At 41.6% G+C, this 18,234-nt stretch overlaps 1 protein-coding gene across 1 annotated transcript in view; it reads right to left on the reverse strand.

The window, feature by feature from the left end:
• Window positions 1-18,234, reverse strand: part of LOC135549698 (CUB and sushi domain-containing protein 3-like) — a gene marked incomplete at its 5' end in the record, with an annotated part of 323,045 nt that overhangs the window by 212,220 nt on the left and 92,591 nt on the right. The window contains 4 exons of the mRNA XM_064979922.1: window positions 3,407-3,533; window positions 9,758-9,949; window positions 17,103-17,259; window positions 17,854-18,023. Coding sequence (XP_064835994.1) covers window positions 3,407-3,533; window positions 9,758-9,949; window positions 17,103-17,259; window positions 17,854-18,023 — 646 coding nt within the window. The remainder of the gene's footprint in view (window positions 1-3,406; window positions 3,534-9,757; window positions 9,950-17,102; window positions 17,260-17,853; window positions 18,024-18,234) is intronic.

An 18,234-nucleotide genomic window follows, 5' to 3' on the forward strand; every position in this document is an offset into this window, starting at 1 on the left:
CTGGATTCACCTGGTCAGTCTGTCCTGGAAAGAGTGTTCCTAATGTTTTGTAAACTCAATGTAGCTGTGTAATGAATAGAACTGCATTCCAATTGAAAAAGATCATATGCAGATGATTTTCTTGCTCCTGTTTCAGGGAAGCTTAAAATGTATATTTAGACTTTTGCAAGGACAATAAAACATTTTCTGTATGTTTCTCTTTTTTTCTAGCCAACTTTCCCATTGAAGCACCAAGTCCAATCAGTTCTACTTGTTGTATTTCTGAGAGGATCTCCTGTCAGACTTTCACTCTCTCTCTCTTTATCTCCGAGATAGGCTAATTGACTTTTACTTTTATTGCTGTGTTACAGTATGTTGAATTATGCTTTTGTAAAATCACCTTTCGGTGTAAAAACCATAGAAATGAGAAAAAATATATATTTTAAGTGAGAAGGAGGCATTGTTCTGAAGCAGAAAATAAAGACAACTCACATGAACACCACAATGACGACCTCACCCATGCTTTTCCAGCACACATCTTTGACCTACTCCAGTAGCTCTGTTGGTCTATTGTACTTCAAACAATGTGTAGGCAGGTTGCTTAGGATTCAAACCTTCTAATTCATATTCTTCAGAGGGATAATGTACTTTACACTGTCCTGCTATTATAATAATGTACAGAACCTTGGGAAAGTATTCACTTTTTCCACATTTTGTTACGTTACAGTCTTATTCTAAAATGGATGGAATAAAACAAAATCCTCAGCACTCTACACGCAATACCCCATAATGATAAGTGAAAACAGGTTTTTCTAAATTTTACAAATGTATTAAAAATAAAAAACACAACAAATATTTACATAAGTATTCAGACCCTTTGCTATGAGACACCAAATTGAGCTCAGGTGCATTCTGTTTCCATTGATCATTCTTGAGACGTTTCTGCAACTTGTTTGGAGTCCACCTGTGGTAAATTCATTTGATTGGACATGGTTTGGAAAGGCACACACCTGTCTATACTGTATAAGGTCTCATTGTTGACAGTGCATGTCAGAGCAAAAACCAAGCCATGAGGTTGAAGGAAATGTTCTTAGAGCTCCGAGACAAGACTGTGTCGAGGCATAGATCTGTGGAAGGGAACCAAAATATTTTTGCTAAATTGAAGTTCCCCAAGAACACAGTGTTCTCCATCATTCCTAAATGGAAGAAGTTTGGAACCACCAAGACTCATCCAAGAACTGTCCACCCAGCCAAACTGAGCAATCGGGGGAGAAGGGCCTTGGTCAGGGAGGTGACCAAGAACCCAATGGTCACTATGACAGAGTTCCAGAGCTCCTCTGTGGAGATGGGAGAACCTTCCAGGGGGACAACCATCTCTGCAACACTCCACCAATCAGGCCTTTATGGTAGAATGGCCAGACGGAAGCCACTCCACAGTAAAAGGCACATGACAGTCCGCTTGGAGTTTGCTAAAAGGCACCTAAAGACTCTCAGACCATGAGAAACAAGATTGAACTCTTTGGCCTGAATGCCAAGCATCACGTCTGGAGGAAACCAGGCACCATCCCTTCGGTGAAACATGGTGGTGGCAGCATCATGCTGAACGGAGCAAAGTACAGAGAGATCCTTGATGAAAACCTGCTCCAGAGCGCTCATGACCTCAGTCTGGGGCGAAGGTTCACCTTCCAACAGGACAACGACCCTAAGCACACAGCCAAGACAATGCAGGAGTGGTTTTGGGACAAGACTCTGAATGTCCTTGAGTGGCCCAGCCAGAGCCCGGACTGATCTAACATCTCTGGAGAGACCTGAAAATTGTTGCGCAGCAACACTCCCCATCCAACCTGACAGAGCTTGATAGGATCTGCAGAGTATATTGGGATAAACTCCCCAAATACAGGTGTGCCAAGATTGTAGCGTCATACCCAAGACGACTCAAGGCAGTAATCGCTGCCAAAGGGTCTAAAATACTTATGTAAATGTCATAATTCAGTTTTTCATTTGTAATACATTTGAAAAAAATCGAAAAAACAGTTTTTGCTTTGTCATTATGGGGTATTGTGTGTAGTTTGATGAGGGATAAAAATAATTTAATACATTTTAGAGGGGTTTGAATACTTCCGAAAGCACTGTATATCTATCATTATGCTGTATGTATTTTTAGATCACAGGGGGCTGCTGAGGGGAGAATGGCTCATAATAATGGCTGGAACAAAGCAAATGGAATGGCATCAAACACCTGGAAACCATGTGTTTGACATATTTGATACCATTCCACATACTCCTCTCCAGTCATTACCAAGAGCCCATTCGCCCCAATTAAGTTGCCATCAATCTCCTGTGTTATAGATATAGGCCTAAATGTGTCTCACCATCTTGAATGCAAAAATAAATACAAATGGAAACATAACATTCAGCAACATATACATTTGACAAAGGTAATGAACAAGAATTGGTCAGCACAGCAATTGATAAAACAGGACCATGTTTGCAAATCAAGTGGTTTTGACATTGTGCCAATATTACACGGTTGATCCAATAGTTACAGAAGTCAGGAATGCAGACAGATTCTCTAGACCTCTCTATCTGTATGAGTGACTGTGTCCAACACACCATCCATCCACTGTTGGTATGTTGCCCACCTACTGACCAAAAAAGGATGTGATTATGAAATATATATTTTTCTCAGTGACTTATATTGCTAAAATAAGGGTTGAAATCAATTAGAATTTAAACGGCAAAGAACAACCCGGCAGGTAGTACATTAATTACTACAAGACAAAACAGATCACTCAATCAAGCCTGATTGTCTTATAAGTATAAAAGCTAAGATGCCTTTCATAAAATAAAAAAAGCTTGGAAAAGTAGTGGAATGGGACAATGGCTTGGCGTGGTGTGTGAATAATCCAATACTTTACTTTGTATGCAGTACAAATCATATTATTGTGGGAGACCCCTCCTCTAAGACTATGGATTGGGCTGTTTGAGAAGGTTTGAATCCTAAGCAACCTGCCTACACATAGTTTGAAGTACAATAGACCAACATAGCTACTGTAGTAGGTCAAAGCTGTGTGCTGGAGAACCTTGGTAGAGCATGAGGGAAGTAGGCATTGTGGTGATCATGTGCATTTTGCAATGCTTACTTCTCACTTAAAACATTGTTCTAATAGTGTAAAAACAGGGTACTGGTGCACTGGAGAATGTCTACCTTCTTGCCTGGACGCTTGTGTGTGTGTGTGTGTGTGTGTGTGTGTGTGTGTGTGTGTGTGTGTGTGTGTGTGTGTGAGAGCGCTGTAGCCTTGTACTTTTGTTAGGCATTATATTACAAGAGTTGGTCTTGGCTTGGCTGTTGAAATGCACAGAGATGAGACATGATAGGAGAATACTTGAAAAGGAGGATTCTTGATGAATACTAATTGATCCGTACCTAACGATGTTGCCAGAGTCCACCTCGATAATCCAGGTGCAACGGAGGTTGTTGTCGTAGGGGAATGGGTATCCAGGGGACAGGATGCGTCCAGACGACTCGCCTGTGAACTTTCCTCCACATTCAGCTGTAAGGAGAAACAACACAAATATAATGAAAACAGGATATACATGTATCTGTTGCTATGGAGATGCATTAAAGGAGATACGGTGAAAGGGTGTCACAGATGAGTTTTGCAGTGACACATTCAAAACGCAAAAGATGCATGCAGGGACAGGGGCACACACGCACGCATGTATGCACACTTGCTTGCACACAAGAACATGCCCACACGCGTACACAAACACACATGTACACACACAGCTAGGGGGAAATAATTAGTGGGTGGCTGGCAAAGAAATGTAACAAGTCTACCGCCCCTGTTGAAAATGTGAAGCCGAGCCATGTGAATCATCTCAATGAATCAATAACCAGTGGTGTAATGTACTTAAGCAAAAATAAAGACAGAAGTAGTTTTTTGGGGTATCTGTACTTCAGCTTTATTATTTATATTTTTGACAACTTTTACTTCACTAAATTCCTACAGAAAATAATGTACTTTTTACTCTATACATTTTCTCTGACACCCAAAAATTGTCAGAGTAATTCACTCATTTATCAAGAGAACATCCCTGGTCACCTACTGCCTGTGATCTGGCAGACTCACTAAACACACTTCCCTTTAAATGATGTATGCGTTTTAAAGTGTGCACCTGGCTACCCATAACTTAAAAACAAGAAAATGGTTGCGTCTGGTTTGCTTAATATAAGGAATTTGAAATGATTTACACTTTTACTTTTTATACTTAAATATATTTAAAACCAAATACTTTCAGACTTTTACTGAAGTAGTATTTTACTGAGTGACTTTCACTTTTACTTGATTAATTATCTATTAAGGTATCTTTACTTTTACTCATGTATGACAATAGGGTACTTTTTCCACCACTGTCAAAAACGCCAGAGAGTGTTTGCAGATTCTTGGGTTGCATCCCAAATGGCAACCTATTCCCTATATAGTACACTACTTTTTACAAGGGTCTATAGTGCACACCCATACACACACTTACTCCCACACACACGTACACAACACAAAGGTACACACACACGTACACAGCTGAGAGGAAATCATTAGTGGGTGGCTGCAAACAAATGTAACACGTCTACTGCTCCTCTTGAGAATGTGAAGCCAAGCCATGCGAATCATCTCAATAAAACAATAACGCGCCCGAGAGTGTTTGCAGATTCCTGGGCTACGTCCCAAATGGCACCCTATAGTGCACTACATAGGAAATATGGTGCCATCTGGGATACAATACTGTCAGAGCAATAAGCAGCCAGCCCAAAACCTTCCCTGACAGGACGACAGTGCCGTGGTGGTAGTGTGGCAGTGTCAGTCTGGGTGCCACCAAAACCCGGTGTGCTGCAGTGCGCCTGCCGCCTTGCATGTTTTGTTCTGCTCCGGGACATCAATCACACGGGAAACGAGCCCAACGCTGAACATGAGGCCTGCTAACTGCTTCTCTTGCTGATGCTTTTCTTGCTGAATGCTTCCTGCTGACTGCTTCCAGGGCAGCTGAGGCTTACATAACCCGCCCATTATCAGTCTACCTCCACTATCACTTGATTAACCAACTTTAAATGCCCATCTCTCACTGTCTCTCTCAATCTCTCACCCTTAGTCCTCTCCCTCTCAATCTCTCTCTATCTCTCAACCTTAGTCCCCTCTCTCTCAATATCTCATTCCCTCTCAATCTCTCACCCTTAGTCATCTCTCTCTCACTTGCTATTTCTCTCTCAATCTCCCACTCTTAGTCCTTTCTCTCTCAATCACTCTTTCTCTCTCTTTCCCTCTCAATCTCTCACCCTTATTCCTCTCTCTCAATCTCCTTTTCCCTCAACCTCTCACCCTTAGTCCTCTCTCTCAATCTCTCAACCTTAGTCCCCTCTCTCTCAAACTCCTTTCCCTCTCAGTCTCTCACCCTTAGTCCTCTCTCTCTCAACCTCTCTTTCCCTCTCAATCTCTCACCCTTAATCCTCTCTCTCTCTTTCTCTTCCTCTCAAACTCTCACCTTTAGTTCAATGAAGTCTAAATCACAAAATGCAGATCGCTAGTTCATTAATACTCAACATTAATAATAAAAATGTTTAGATGAGGGAGGGAGGGAGGGAGGGAGGGAGGGAAAAGCCTCCTCCCTCTAAATCAAATAACATTTTAATGGTTTCATTCACATGTTTAGCAGATATTATTGCGGGTGTAGTGAAATGCTTGTATGCTCTAAATCAACGTCCTGTGGAGCTCATTCCTCACAGGGCAAACATTCAATCAAATTAAATGTTATTCGTCATATGATTCGTAAACAACAAGTATAGACTAACAATGAAAGGCTCACTTTCCCAACAATGCAGAAAGAAAAGGGTACTAGTACTAGTATCGATGTGCAGGGTCATAAGGTAATCGAGGTAGATATGTACATATGACCAGGAGATAAGTGACAGATAATCAACAGTAGCAGCAGTGTATGTGATGAGTCACAAACCTTAGAGCAAAAAGAGTCAATGCAGATAGGCCAGGTAGCTATTTGGTAACTATTTAACTAACTATTTAGCAGTCTTATGGCTTGGAGGTCGAAGCTGTTCGGGGTCCTGAGGGTTCCAGACTTGGTGAGATGTTTTGTGGATGCTTTGTGGACATGGGCCCAGGACTTTTGATCAAATAGAACCCTTGCCTCTTGTATGCTTTTACTTCTTTAATTGTACTGTATTGTATTACTGTAATGTGTGCTGCAATTGTAAATGCACTTTAAATAAAGTTTGATAGAACCCTACAGTTTTTCGAAGTTTGATCTCTCGCTATATAAAAAACACTTCACTATCACTTAGACTTGAGGAAGTGCAGAGCAAAGTGCTGATTTATCATTTGCTCTCAAAAGCATTACGTTCCCTCTCAGAGGATATTACTTATCTTGGCTGAGAAACCACATGCTCTACTCTGTCTGCCAAAGCTGCATCCCAAATGACACCCTATCCCTATATCGTGCACTGCTTTTGACATGGGCCCTGGTCAAAAGTAGTGCTCTACATAGGGAGTTGAGTGCCATTGGGATGCAACCTCACTCTTCACACCTCCTCCTACACCTGCGGACCAGAATCAAACATAGCTAAATATTTCATCTGTTATAATAAAAGGTGGAAATAAGAAAAGTTAGGTAGCTTCAAGGTAGGTAATCCAATTTCTAAAGCACACTTCCTGCAAAGGCCATTCAAAATGACTGACTCCACTTTTTAAATTGAAGGAGATATGAAGATAAGAGTATTTTCAAATCTGCAGTAGTGGAAAAGGTACTTAATTGTCATACTTGAGTAAAGTAAAGATACCTTAATAGAAATTGTCTCAAGTTAAAGTGAAAGTCACTTACTACTTGAGTAAACGCCGAACAGTATCTGATTTTAAATGCAATGAAATACACTGGTGGGGAAATATACTCAATTGTCATACATGAGTAAAAGTAAAAAGTAAAAGTAGATGCTCAAATTTTTATTTACAATCAGCCAGGGGCTCATTACAACACTGAGACGTAATTTACAAATGCAGTATTTGTGTTTGGTAAGTCCGCCATATCAGAGGCATTAGGTGTGATAATTCATTGATATTGATAGGTATGTGAATTGGACCATATTGCTGTCCTACCTGAGCATTCAAAATGTAACGAGTACTTTTGGATGTCAGGGAAAGTACAGATTTTCTTTCGGAATGTAGTGGAGTAAAAGTAAAAGTTGTCAAAAATATAAATAGTTAAGTACAGATACCCCCAAAAGTATTTTTACTCAGTTACTTTACACCACTGTATCTGTCAGATGATTACGTATTTATTATTGATGATGGCTGGAATAATCCGCATAATATTTAACTACTTACAGTCTTTATATTACATCTAGGAAGCGATATACTGTATATAAAACTACTATGTGCTCATATGCTTGCCTATAATATGTATCCATATGGGAAGTTCTTTGGGAGGGCTAGTATTGTGTTTAAAAAATGTAATTGCTATGGTCATATGTGCAATAAAGCATCATTAGTATTAAATCCAGAGACCAAGTCTAACTTTCACGTGTAGATTTCTTACATGTGAAACTGCAAATTAGTTTTTCACATATGATTGTTTTTCACTTGGGAACTTGCAATTCCACATATGAAAGTTACATTTTTGTCCCCCCTTTTTCACCCCAATTTCGTGATATCCAATTGGTAGTTACAGTCTTGTCCCATCGCTGCAACTCCCGGGAGAGTTGAAGGTTGAGAGCCATGCGTCCCCCGAAACATGACCCTGCCAAGCTTCTTGACACACTGCTTCTTGACACACTGTTCGCTTAACCCGGAAGTCCGCCGCACCAATGACTGCTCGCTTAACCCGGTAGCCAGCCGCACCAATGTGTCAGAGGAAACACTGTACAACTGGTCTCTTCACAGTCCCCAAGTCCAGAACAGACTATGGGAGGTGCACAGTACTGCATAGAGCCATGACTACATGGAACTCTATTCCACATCACGTAACTGATGCAAGCAGTAGATGATAAAAAACAGCTGGGACTGTGAAGCAACACAAATATAGGCACAGACACATGCATACACACACATGATAACATACACACTATACACACATGTACACATGGATTTTGTGTTGTAGATATGTGGTAGTGGAGTATTGGTCTGAGGGCACATATTTAGTGTGTTGTGAATTTTGTAATAAATGTATTGTAATGTTTTTAAAATTGTATAACTGCCTTCATTTTGCCATACCACAGGAAGAGTAATGGGGATCCATAATAAATACAAATACAAACTGGCGACCGAAGTCAGTGTGCATGCGACAGGCCTGCCACTAGGAGTCGCTATATCGCGACGGGACAAGGACATCCTGGCCGCCCAAACCCTTCCCTAACCCGGACGATGCTGTGCCAATTGTGCGCCGCCACATGGGTCTTCCTGCGACACAGCCTGGAATCGAACCCGGGTCTGCAGTGACACCTCTAGCACTGTGATGCAGTGCCTTAGACCGATGTGCCACTCGGGAGGCCAAAAGTGACATTTTCACATGTGGAGTTTTCTTAAAAATTTGTTTTTCACGTGTAAATGTTTTATTTTAAAATGTGATTTTCACATGTGAAACGGCATACCCGATATTCTGTAACTGCAATTCACAACTGCAAAAAACATGTTTTTTATCCTCACATGTGAAAAGGTGACGTTAACATGTGAACTATAAATGTAATACAACTGAAAATATGGTTTTACATGTGAAAACAGCTATTTCATGTGGGGCCCTTCATGTTTTCACATGTGAAACTCCAAATTGTACATTTTGTTGTTGTTGTAAAGGCTGGTCCTAGTGTACATTGTATCTCTTCCTCATAAAAGAGACTGACAGGATGGGGTTAATCAGATCTAGTGAGATCCAATCTGATTTGAAGTCACTAAGGGCACCCTTCTTTGAATCTAATTAGGATCAATCAGTATAATCAAGGAACTAACGATAGCTATCACAATACCCATCATGTGCCTTCTCCAATGAGGACAAATTCCCACTTTCAACCAAGAACTTCAATGTCATCTGTACAATCTACCTCAGAGATTGAAGATATCTCCAATCTGTATTGGCAAATTTAATCCAGCTCTCACATACACCAATCTCTCCAAGACATTACTCATTCAAAAGAAAAGGAAAAAACAAATACATTTGTATTCACTTTAAGAAATGCAAAGCACTGCACATTTTTAGACAAAGTTCAATTAAGAGGACATAGTGCAACATAAGGCTGAATTAAACCCTCTTGATTAATGGATATTACATAGCTGCAGCCTGCATTGCAGGTTGTTCTCCTGCAGCATATCAATGACCTGCAGGAGCTCTGCCTGGTCTGGTCTGCACTCCCCTAGCCTGGTTAATACATTATGCAGCTGGTGAGGCACATTGGCTGCAGCTTAGATCATTGTGACAAATGGGAGGGACCCGTGGTTACTTCTTCTTCTGTGGTTAACTTGACATAAAGAGAGAAGAGGAGGGACTTGGGTTGTGCTGGAGTACTGTACTGCTGCTAGGTTAACAGGGAGAAGCACTGTGGGCTAATATTAGTTGAAAATAGATGAAGGGAGCTGTCTACCAATCCGCTATGCTAAGAGATGTCAGTTGTTCCTGACCATAGGAGTTTACCAGTGTGGGTTGGTAGTGTGTGCATGTGTGCATACAGTATGTCTGTGTGTGCTTGTATATGCACACGTGCACAGTCCTTTTTACTTAGTTCCCTTACCGATGCAAGAGGGCAGGACGTTGTCCCAGGCACGTCTTTCTCCGGTCATACATTTGAGAATTCCGCTGCCGTGCAGGGTGTAGCCAGGGTTGCACCTATAGGTGATGGTGCTTCCAGAGAAGTGTCCCTGGTCGTTGACCTTGAAGCCAAACTGGGGCACCCCAGGGTCCTCGCAGTGGGAAAGCTCAAAGCCTGGAAGAAAGGGGGGGGGGGGCTGTCATTCAAATGTATTTATAAAGCCCCTTTCTCATGGGCAGTTGTCAAAAATGGCTCTATAGTAACCCGACTTACAAAAGGTTATAAATAGAACCCAGTAGGGTTCTTTGGTTTGTCCCCCAAACATTGTACCTGTTTGGGCTTCTTGCAGTCAATTTGCAGTCTACAAATTATTTGTAATTAAAATGGTTCTTTGTAGAATCCTATCCCTCTACAAAGAACCCTTTTCATACCCTTTTTTCCAAGAGTGTAGACTCCAACGTACAAGTAGAAGCACAGTGGCCAGGAAAGACTCCCTTTAGGGAGAGATTGGAAACCCAAAATAGTCTACACGGACAAGTTCTGGCCTGGTTTGGATCATATCTGTTGGAAAGATATCAGTTTGTCTCTGTGAATGGTTTGTCATCTGACAAATCAACTGTAAATGTTGGTGTTCCTCAAGGCTCCGTTTTAGGACCAATATTGTTTTCACTATATATTTTACCTCTTGGGGATGTCATTCGAAAACATAATGTTAACTTTCACTGCTATGCGGATGACACACAGCTGTACATTTCAATGAAATATGGTGAAGCCCCAAAATTGCCCTCGCTAGAAGCCTGTGTTTCAGACATAAGGAAGTGGATGGCTGCAAACTTTCTACTTTTAGAGATGCTTGTTCTAGGTCCCAAGAAACAAAGGGATCTTCTGTTGAATCTGACAACTCATCTTGATGGTTGTACAGTCGTCTCAAATAAAACTGTGAAGGACCTCGGTGTTACTCCGGACCCTGATCTCTCTTTTGATGAACATAATCAAGACTGTTTCAAGGACAGCTTTTTTCCATCGATGTATCATTGCAAAAACATCAGAAACTTTCTGTCCAAAAATGATGCATAAAAATTAATCCATGCTTTTGTTACTTCTAGGTTAGACTACTGCAATGCTCTACTTTCCGGCTACCCGGAGAAAGCACTAAATAAACTTCAGTTAGTGCTAAATACGGCTGCTAGAATCATGACTAGAACAAAAAAGTGTGATCATATTACTCCAGTGCTTGCCTCCCTACACTGGCTTCATGTTAAGGCAAGGACTGATTTCAAGGTTTTACTGCTAACCTACAAAGCATTACATGGGCTTGCCCCTACCCATCTTTCCGATTTGGTCCTGCCGTACATACCAACATATATGCTACGGTCACAAGACGCAGGCCTCCAAATTGTCCCTAGAATTTCAACATTTAAGTCTTTACTGAAGACTCATCTCTTCAGTGGGTCATATGGTTGAGTGTAGTCTGGCCCAGGAGTGTGAAGATGAACGGAAAGGCTCTCGAGCAACGAACCGCCCTTGCTGTCTCTGCCTGGCCGGTTCCCCTCTCTCCACTGGGATTCTCTGCCTCTAACCCTATTACAGGGGCTGAGTTACTGGCTTACTGGTGCTTTTCCATACCGTCCCTAGGAGGGGTGCATCACATGAGTGGGTTGAGTCACTGACGTGATCTTCCTGTCTGGGTTGGCGCCCCCCCTTAGGTTGTGCAGTGGCGGAGATCTTTGTGGGCTATACTCGGCCGTGTCTCAGGATGGTAAGTTGGTGGTTGAAGATATCCCTCGAGTGGTGTGGGGGCTGTGCTTTTGCAAAGTGGGTGGGGTTATATTCTTCCTGTTTGGCCCTGTCCGGGGGTATCATCGGATGGAGCCACAGTGTCTACTGACCCCTTTCCGTCTCAGCCTCCAGTATTTATGCTGCAGTAGTTTATATGGCGGGGGGCTAGGGTCAGTTTGTTATATCTGGTGTACTTCTCCTGTCTTATCCAGTGTCCTGTGTGAATTTAAGTATGCTCTCTCTAATTCTCTCTTTCTCTCTTTCTTTTTCTCTCTTGGAGGATCGGAGCCCTAGGACCATGCCTCAGGACTACCTGGCATGATGACTCCTTGCTGTTCCCAGTACACCTGGCCGTGCTGCTGCTCCAGTTTCAACTGTTCTGCCTGCGGCTATGGAACCCTGACCTGTTCACCGGACGTGCTACCTGTCCCAGACCTGCTGTTTTCAACTCTCTAGAGACAGCAGGAGTGGTAGAGATACTCTTAATGATTGGCTATGAAAAGCCAACTGACATTTACTCCTGAGGTGCTGTGATTATTATTATTTGACCATGCGGGTCATTTATGAACATTTGAACATCTTGGCCATGTTCTGTTATAATCTCTCCCGGCACAGCCAGAAGAGGACTGGCCACCCCTCATAGCCTGGTTCCTCTTTAGGTTTCTTCCTAGGTTTTGGCCTTTCTAGGGAGTTTTTCCTAGCCACCGTGCTTCTACACCTGCATTGCTTGCTGTTTGGGGTTTTAGGCTGGGTTTCCGTACAGCACTTTGAGATATCAGCTGATGGAAGAAGGGCTATATAAATACATTTGATTTGATTTTATTTCGAAAGAAGACACGTGAAGAGGAAACAGGCTCAGAGGCTCATCTTCCTTTTGGCAGTGTAGGACAAGGTCCCAATTAATTAATTTGATTTTAATTCACCTTTATTTAAATAGGTAGGCTAGTTGAGAACAAGATCTCATTTGCAACTGCGATCTGGCCAAGATAAAGCATAGCAATTCGACACATATAACAACACAGAGTTACACATGGAATAAACAAAACATACAGTCAATAATGCTTAATTAAGATGGTGAGGAAGGCACTTTTAAAGAATAACCAGGCATCATCTACTGACGGGATGAGGTCAATGTCATTCCAGGATACCCCGGCCAGGTTGATTAGAAAGGCCTGCTCGCAGAAATGTTTTAGGGAGCGTTTGACAGTGATGAGGGATGGTCGTTTCGTCGCAGAGCCATTACGGATGCAGGCAATGAGTCAGTGATCGCTGAGATCTTGATTGAAAAGGACGAGTTAGTTAGGATGATATCTATGAGGGTGCCCATGTTTATGGATTTGGGGTTGTACCTGGTAGGTTCATTGATAATTTGTGTGAGATTGAGGGCATCAAGCTTAGATTGTAGGATGGCCGGGGATTTAAGCATGTCCCAGTTTAGGTCACCTAGTAGCACGAGTTCAGAAGATAGATGGGGGGCAATCACATATGGTGTCGAGGGCACAGCTGGGGGCAGAGGGTGGTCTATAGCAAGCGGCAACAGTGAGAGACTTGTTTCTGTAAAAGTGAATTTTTAGAAGTAGAAGCTCAAATTGTTTGGGTAGACTTGGATAGTAATACAGAACTCTGCAGGCTATCTTTGCAGTAGATTGCAACACCACCCCCTTTGGCACACACCTGGGTTCAAATAGGATTGGAGCATTCGGTTGAGCCTGCCTAAAGTTCCACATGGCCGGGGCTTACACTTTTTGGGGCTACTCAAATGGTTCCATCCATTACCTCTGGCAAGGTCAATCAAGCTCAGCTTTGAAAAACATTTTGAAACCAGGTCTGTGATGTTAACACAAACTTTACCTTCGCTAGGCTGGACACAAGCACACAGGCAGGAAGGCATATGATTTGACCACACACACGTTTTTGGCATCCTCTCTTCTTTTTGGGGTCATTGGTGCAATGACCATCCCGATCTGCCGTTTCCTGTTATTTCTGTGCTGCTTGAGTTGCATGTATGTTTTTAGAGGCTCAGAGAGAGAGTTAGGGCGGTCGTTATAATCAGTCAATACGGCTGAACATTTGACTGGAGGATCCCACTGGGCCTGCAGGCAGGGATGGGGCCTGCACTAAGCAGGCAGAACAATTAGGATTAAGCACTTGGTTAATTCGGAGATGTGTCTGGAACTTTTGGTCGGTACGTGAGGAGCGTGGGCCGGCTCTCTGTGAGAGACACTTCCTGTTATTATCTTCTCATAATTGTTTTCCTTTGCACTCATCATCACACAGCATCATAATTACACAGCAAACTGAGAGGAATAGGAAATAATTATATTACCCTTTCTTCTTGTCTTTCAAAACGCCACCACACATCTTAGCGTAGCTGACAATTTCATATTTGCAGGTTTGAACTCTGCTCTCTCATATGAGAATGCAACCAAGCTAAAATGAGACGTGTACCTCAGTCCTCTCCTCAGAACATTGACAGATACCTTTCAAAATACAAATCCCTGTTCCATTTGCTCCACCCGCCCCTCCTCCAATTAACTGTACACCCTGAACTTGGGAATAAACGTTCATGTCTAGCTCAGCACTCATAGACTACTTAGTAGTTACCATGACAGCAATGTACTGCACTATATTGAGAGAAAAACAAGGTTGACTGAACTTAGCATAGTGTGTGGTGGAGGTACGAGGATACTGGGACTGACTAACGGTGTCAATTTTCACCTAGCACACTGATTGCACGTTAATTACAGGTCATTGTCTCATAGCATTCAACCGGAAACAAAAGTCTGGGTCCGGAAAATACTTAGACTGAGTTCTTTTTATTTTTTAATCACACTCCAACCATTGTGGTGGCTGAACTGTGATGGCCTTGCCGCCTGCTACTTGACTGTCCCAAATTATAACCTATTCCCTATAGTGCACTACCATTGGATAACCAATAGAGCTCAGGTCAAAAGTAGTGCACTATGCAGGAAATAGGGTGTCATTTGGGACTTAGCCCTGGGCTTCCACTGACCTTTATTATGCAATCAAACAGCTAATCTTGCAGGTGGAATGAAATCTCCCACTAGACACGGATTTAGTAGATTGCCCACCAGTGTGTTAATAGGGTTTTTTCTCTCTCAGAACTAACACCCTGTCCAATGTTACACAGGCTAGCTACCAGCTAGCGCAACAAATGGTATTAAAGATGATTGCGTGTGGTTTTTATGTGTCTGCGGTGGTACATAGTCTGGTTTTGTGTGAGGGGCATGGACAAGGTCAACAAAGACAAGTGTAGAGGTTATTTTTCAGGTAATTGATATTACCTTGGACCAAGCTGTGGAATGTTCCCTTGAAATCCACTCCTGGCTGTCAACAACATTCTAATGCCCTTTAAAGGGGCAATCTGCTGTAAAAATGTTTTCCAAAAGTTATGAAGCCCCTTTAAGTCCTACTTGTTTTACAAGGCAGATGGAAAGACTGACTGTAGTGGGAAAATAACTGGTGTGTGATTATATATCTAGAGTGAACACCTGACACTCTATTTCTCATAAATATCAATATGATTGGGAATCCTGACAAAGATGATGTAACACATCACATGTCCAGCTACTTTCACATACAGCCCATGTCCCACTCTCACAGGAAGACTTATATTATGGTCCTATCTAAAGCACCAATCATAGGATGACCCCCATCCCCCGCTGAAACCATAGGAACCAAGGAAACATTTTAGAATAAGACAATATTAGATCCAGTAAAACGCTTTGACTAACAATTTGTAAACAATTGTTCAGCAAATCCTTAACACATGCCTAATAACCACCTGTTAATGAAAGTTACTAGAGTTAGTGCAGTAAAAAGGCATTGAGCTGATGCATACCCCAAAATGTTTGTAGAGGTGCTGACTAACGGAGGGTAAACTGTTTAGAAATTAGAGGTCGACCGATTTCAAGTTTTCATTACAATCGGTAATCGGCATCAGATTGCATTGCAATCCACAAGGAGACTGCGTGGCAGGCTGACCACCTGTTATGCGAGTGCAGCAAGGAGCCAAGGTAAGTTGCTAGCTAGCATTAAACTTATTTTATAAAAAACAATCAATCTTAACATGATCACAAGTTAACTACACATGGTTGATGATATTACTAGTTTAACTAGCTTGTCCTGCGTTACATATAATCAATGTGGTGACTGTTAATTTAGCATTGAATCACAGCCTTCTTCAACTTCGCCAAACAGGTGATGATTTAACAAAAGTGCATTCACGAAAAAGCACAATCGTTGCACCAATGTGCTTAACCATAAACATCAACGCCTTTATTCAAATCAATACACAAGAATATATTTTTAAACCTGCATATTTAGTTAAAATAAATTAATTTTAGCAGGCAATATTAACTAGGGAAATGTGTCACTTCTCTTGCATTCAGTGCAAGCAGAGTCAGGGTACATGCAACAGTTTGGGCTGCCTGGCTCATTGTGAACTATGTGAAAACCATTTCTTCCTAACAAAGACCGCAATTAATTTGCCAGAATTTTATGTAATTATGACATAACATTGAAGGTTGTGCAATGTAACAGCAATATTTAGACTTAGGGTTGCCACCCGTTCGATAAAATATGTAACAGTTCCGTATTTCACTGAAAGAATAAACGTTTTGTTTTCGAAATGATAGTTTCCGGATTTGACCATATTAATGACCTAAGGCTCGTATTTCTGTGTGTTTCTTATGTTATATTTAAATCTATGTTTTTATATTTGATATACCAGTCTGACTGAGCGGTGGTAGGCAGCAGCAGGCTCGTAAGCATTCATTCAAACGGCACATTCCTGCGTTTGCCATCAGCTCTTCGCAATGCATGAAGCACAGCGCTGTAATTGACTTCAAGCCTATCAACTCCTGAGATTAGGTTGGCTATAAGAACATCCAATAGTCAAAGGTATATGAAATACAAATGGTTCAGAGAGATATAGTCCTATAATTCCTATAATTACTACAACCTAAAACTTCTTAACTGGGAATATTGAAGACTCATGTTAAAAGAAACCACCAGCTTTCATATGTTCTCATGTTCTGAGCAAGGAATTTAAACATTAGCTTTTTTACATGGCACATATTGCACTTTTACTTTCTTCTCCATCACTCTGTTTCTGCATTATTTAAACCAAGTTGAACATGTTTCATTATTTATTTGAGACTAAATTGATTTTTATTTCTGTATTATATTAAGTTAAAATAAAAGTGTTCATTCAGTATTGTTGTAATTGTCAAATGTATATAATGTATATAAAAATCGACTGATTAATTGGTATCGTCTTTTTTTGGTCCTCCAATAATCAGTATCGTTATCGGGGTTGAAAAATCAACCTCTAATAGAAATGTATATTATGTTCATAATAATTTAATGGGTAAAACTAACCAATGTTTAGGCAACGCAGTGCCTTCTTCAGGGTATAAACGTTGGTTAGGTTTACCCATTAAAGTGTGCAACTTTCTTTCCTTATTTTTATACATTATAACACATGTTATCAGAACCACTGCACACTGACTGGTTGGTAACTTACTAGAGTAAACCAGCTTGAAGCCCTCTCCGGTGGACTCCGGGTCAGAGTAGAACTCCAGCCACAGCTGGTTTGAGGTACTAATGAGGGTTAGACCCAGCATGGATGAGCCTGTGAATGCCCCTAGGACATGGGCCATGCTGTCTTTACCATCATAGATCTGCAGAGAGAAGAGTACCCTTTAGTTCAGTTCTGTTCATTGCAAAGTTTGACTTTGTTTTCATGAACGTGTATATGTCATTGTAATGTCAAGTGTGTAAAGTATTGCCTTTTTAGTCTGATTATTATCACTGTCTAATAGAGAATGTACCTGATTACAGGTGCTAATGGTTTATGACAGGAGAGGGTAGGTCCTTGTTAAAGATGACCATTCTTAACTCAATGAGAGCCGCTCTTGAGGCAACATGTTGTTACAATTCAGTTGGATTCCAGGCTACTGTATCCAGCATAATGCCATTGATGAGATTAAGAATCCATGCCACTATTTATCTGGTGCAGACAAGGCTTATTACCATGGACAGAATCCACATGCTTAAGTGTCATTGACCATCACAGGAGTACTATACACACACACACACACACACACACACACACACACACACACACACACACACACACACACACACACACACACACACACACACACACACACACACACACACACACACACACACACACACACACAGAGAGACAGAGACAGAGAGAGAGACAGAGAGAGAGAGAGAGAGAGAGAGAGAGAGAGACCAGTCAGTACCTTGAGAATGTCCCCCTGTGCCAGATGGAAGGTCCTGGCAGAGATGTTGATTCCCTTCCCAGCCTGTACCTGGATGCTGTAGATGCACTCATGGTTGTTCTCGTAGTTCATTGGGTAGTTCGGCGACAACATAATCCCCTCATTGTTTATGACAGATGAGCCGCACTCGGCTACAGGATGGAGGACAGAAGTAGAGAGAACAAAACAACACCATTGGAAAGTGCATGTGACAACGACGGTCTATCGTCAGGGGAATATAAATGTAAAACTTTTTCATTTTCCATGACATTTTCCATACACATAATGTTCAGTTCATATATAACAGCACGTTTGATCACATGTATTTACATACAGTACTAGTTCAACACTATGGACATATCC

The sequence above is a fragment of the Oncorhynchus masou genome, chromosome 12, assembly GCF_036934945.1.
Source record: "Oncorhynchus masou masou isolate Uvic2021 chromosome 12, UVic_Omas_1.1, whole genome shotgun sequence".
In the NCBI taxonomy this organism is placed as follows: Eukaryota; Metazoa; Chordata; class Actinopteri; order Salmoniformes; family Salmonidae; genus Oncorhynchus; species Oncorhynchus masou.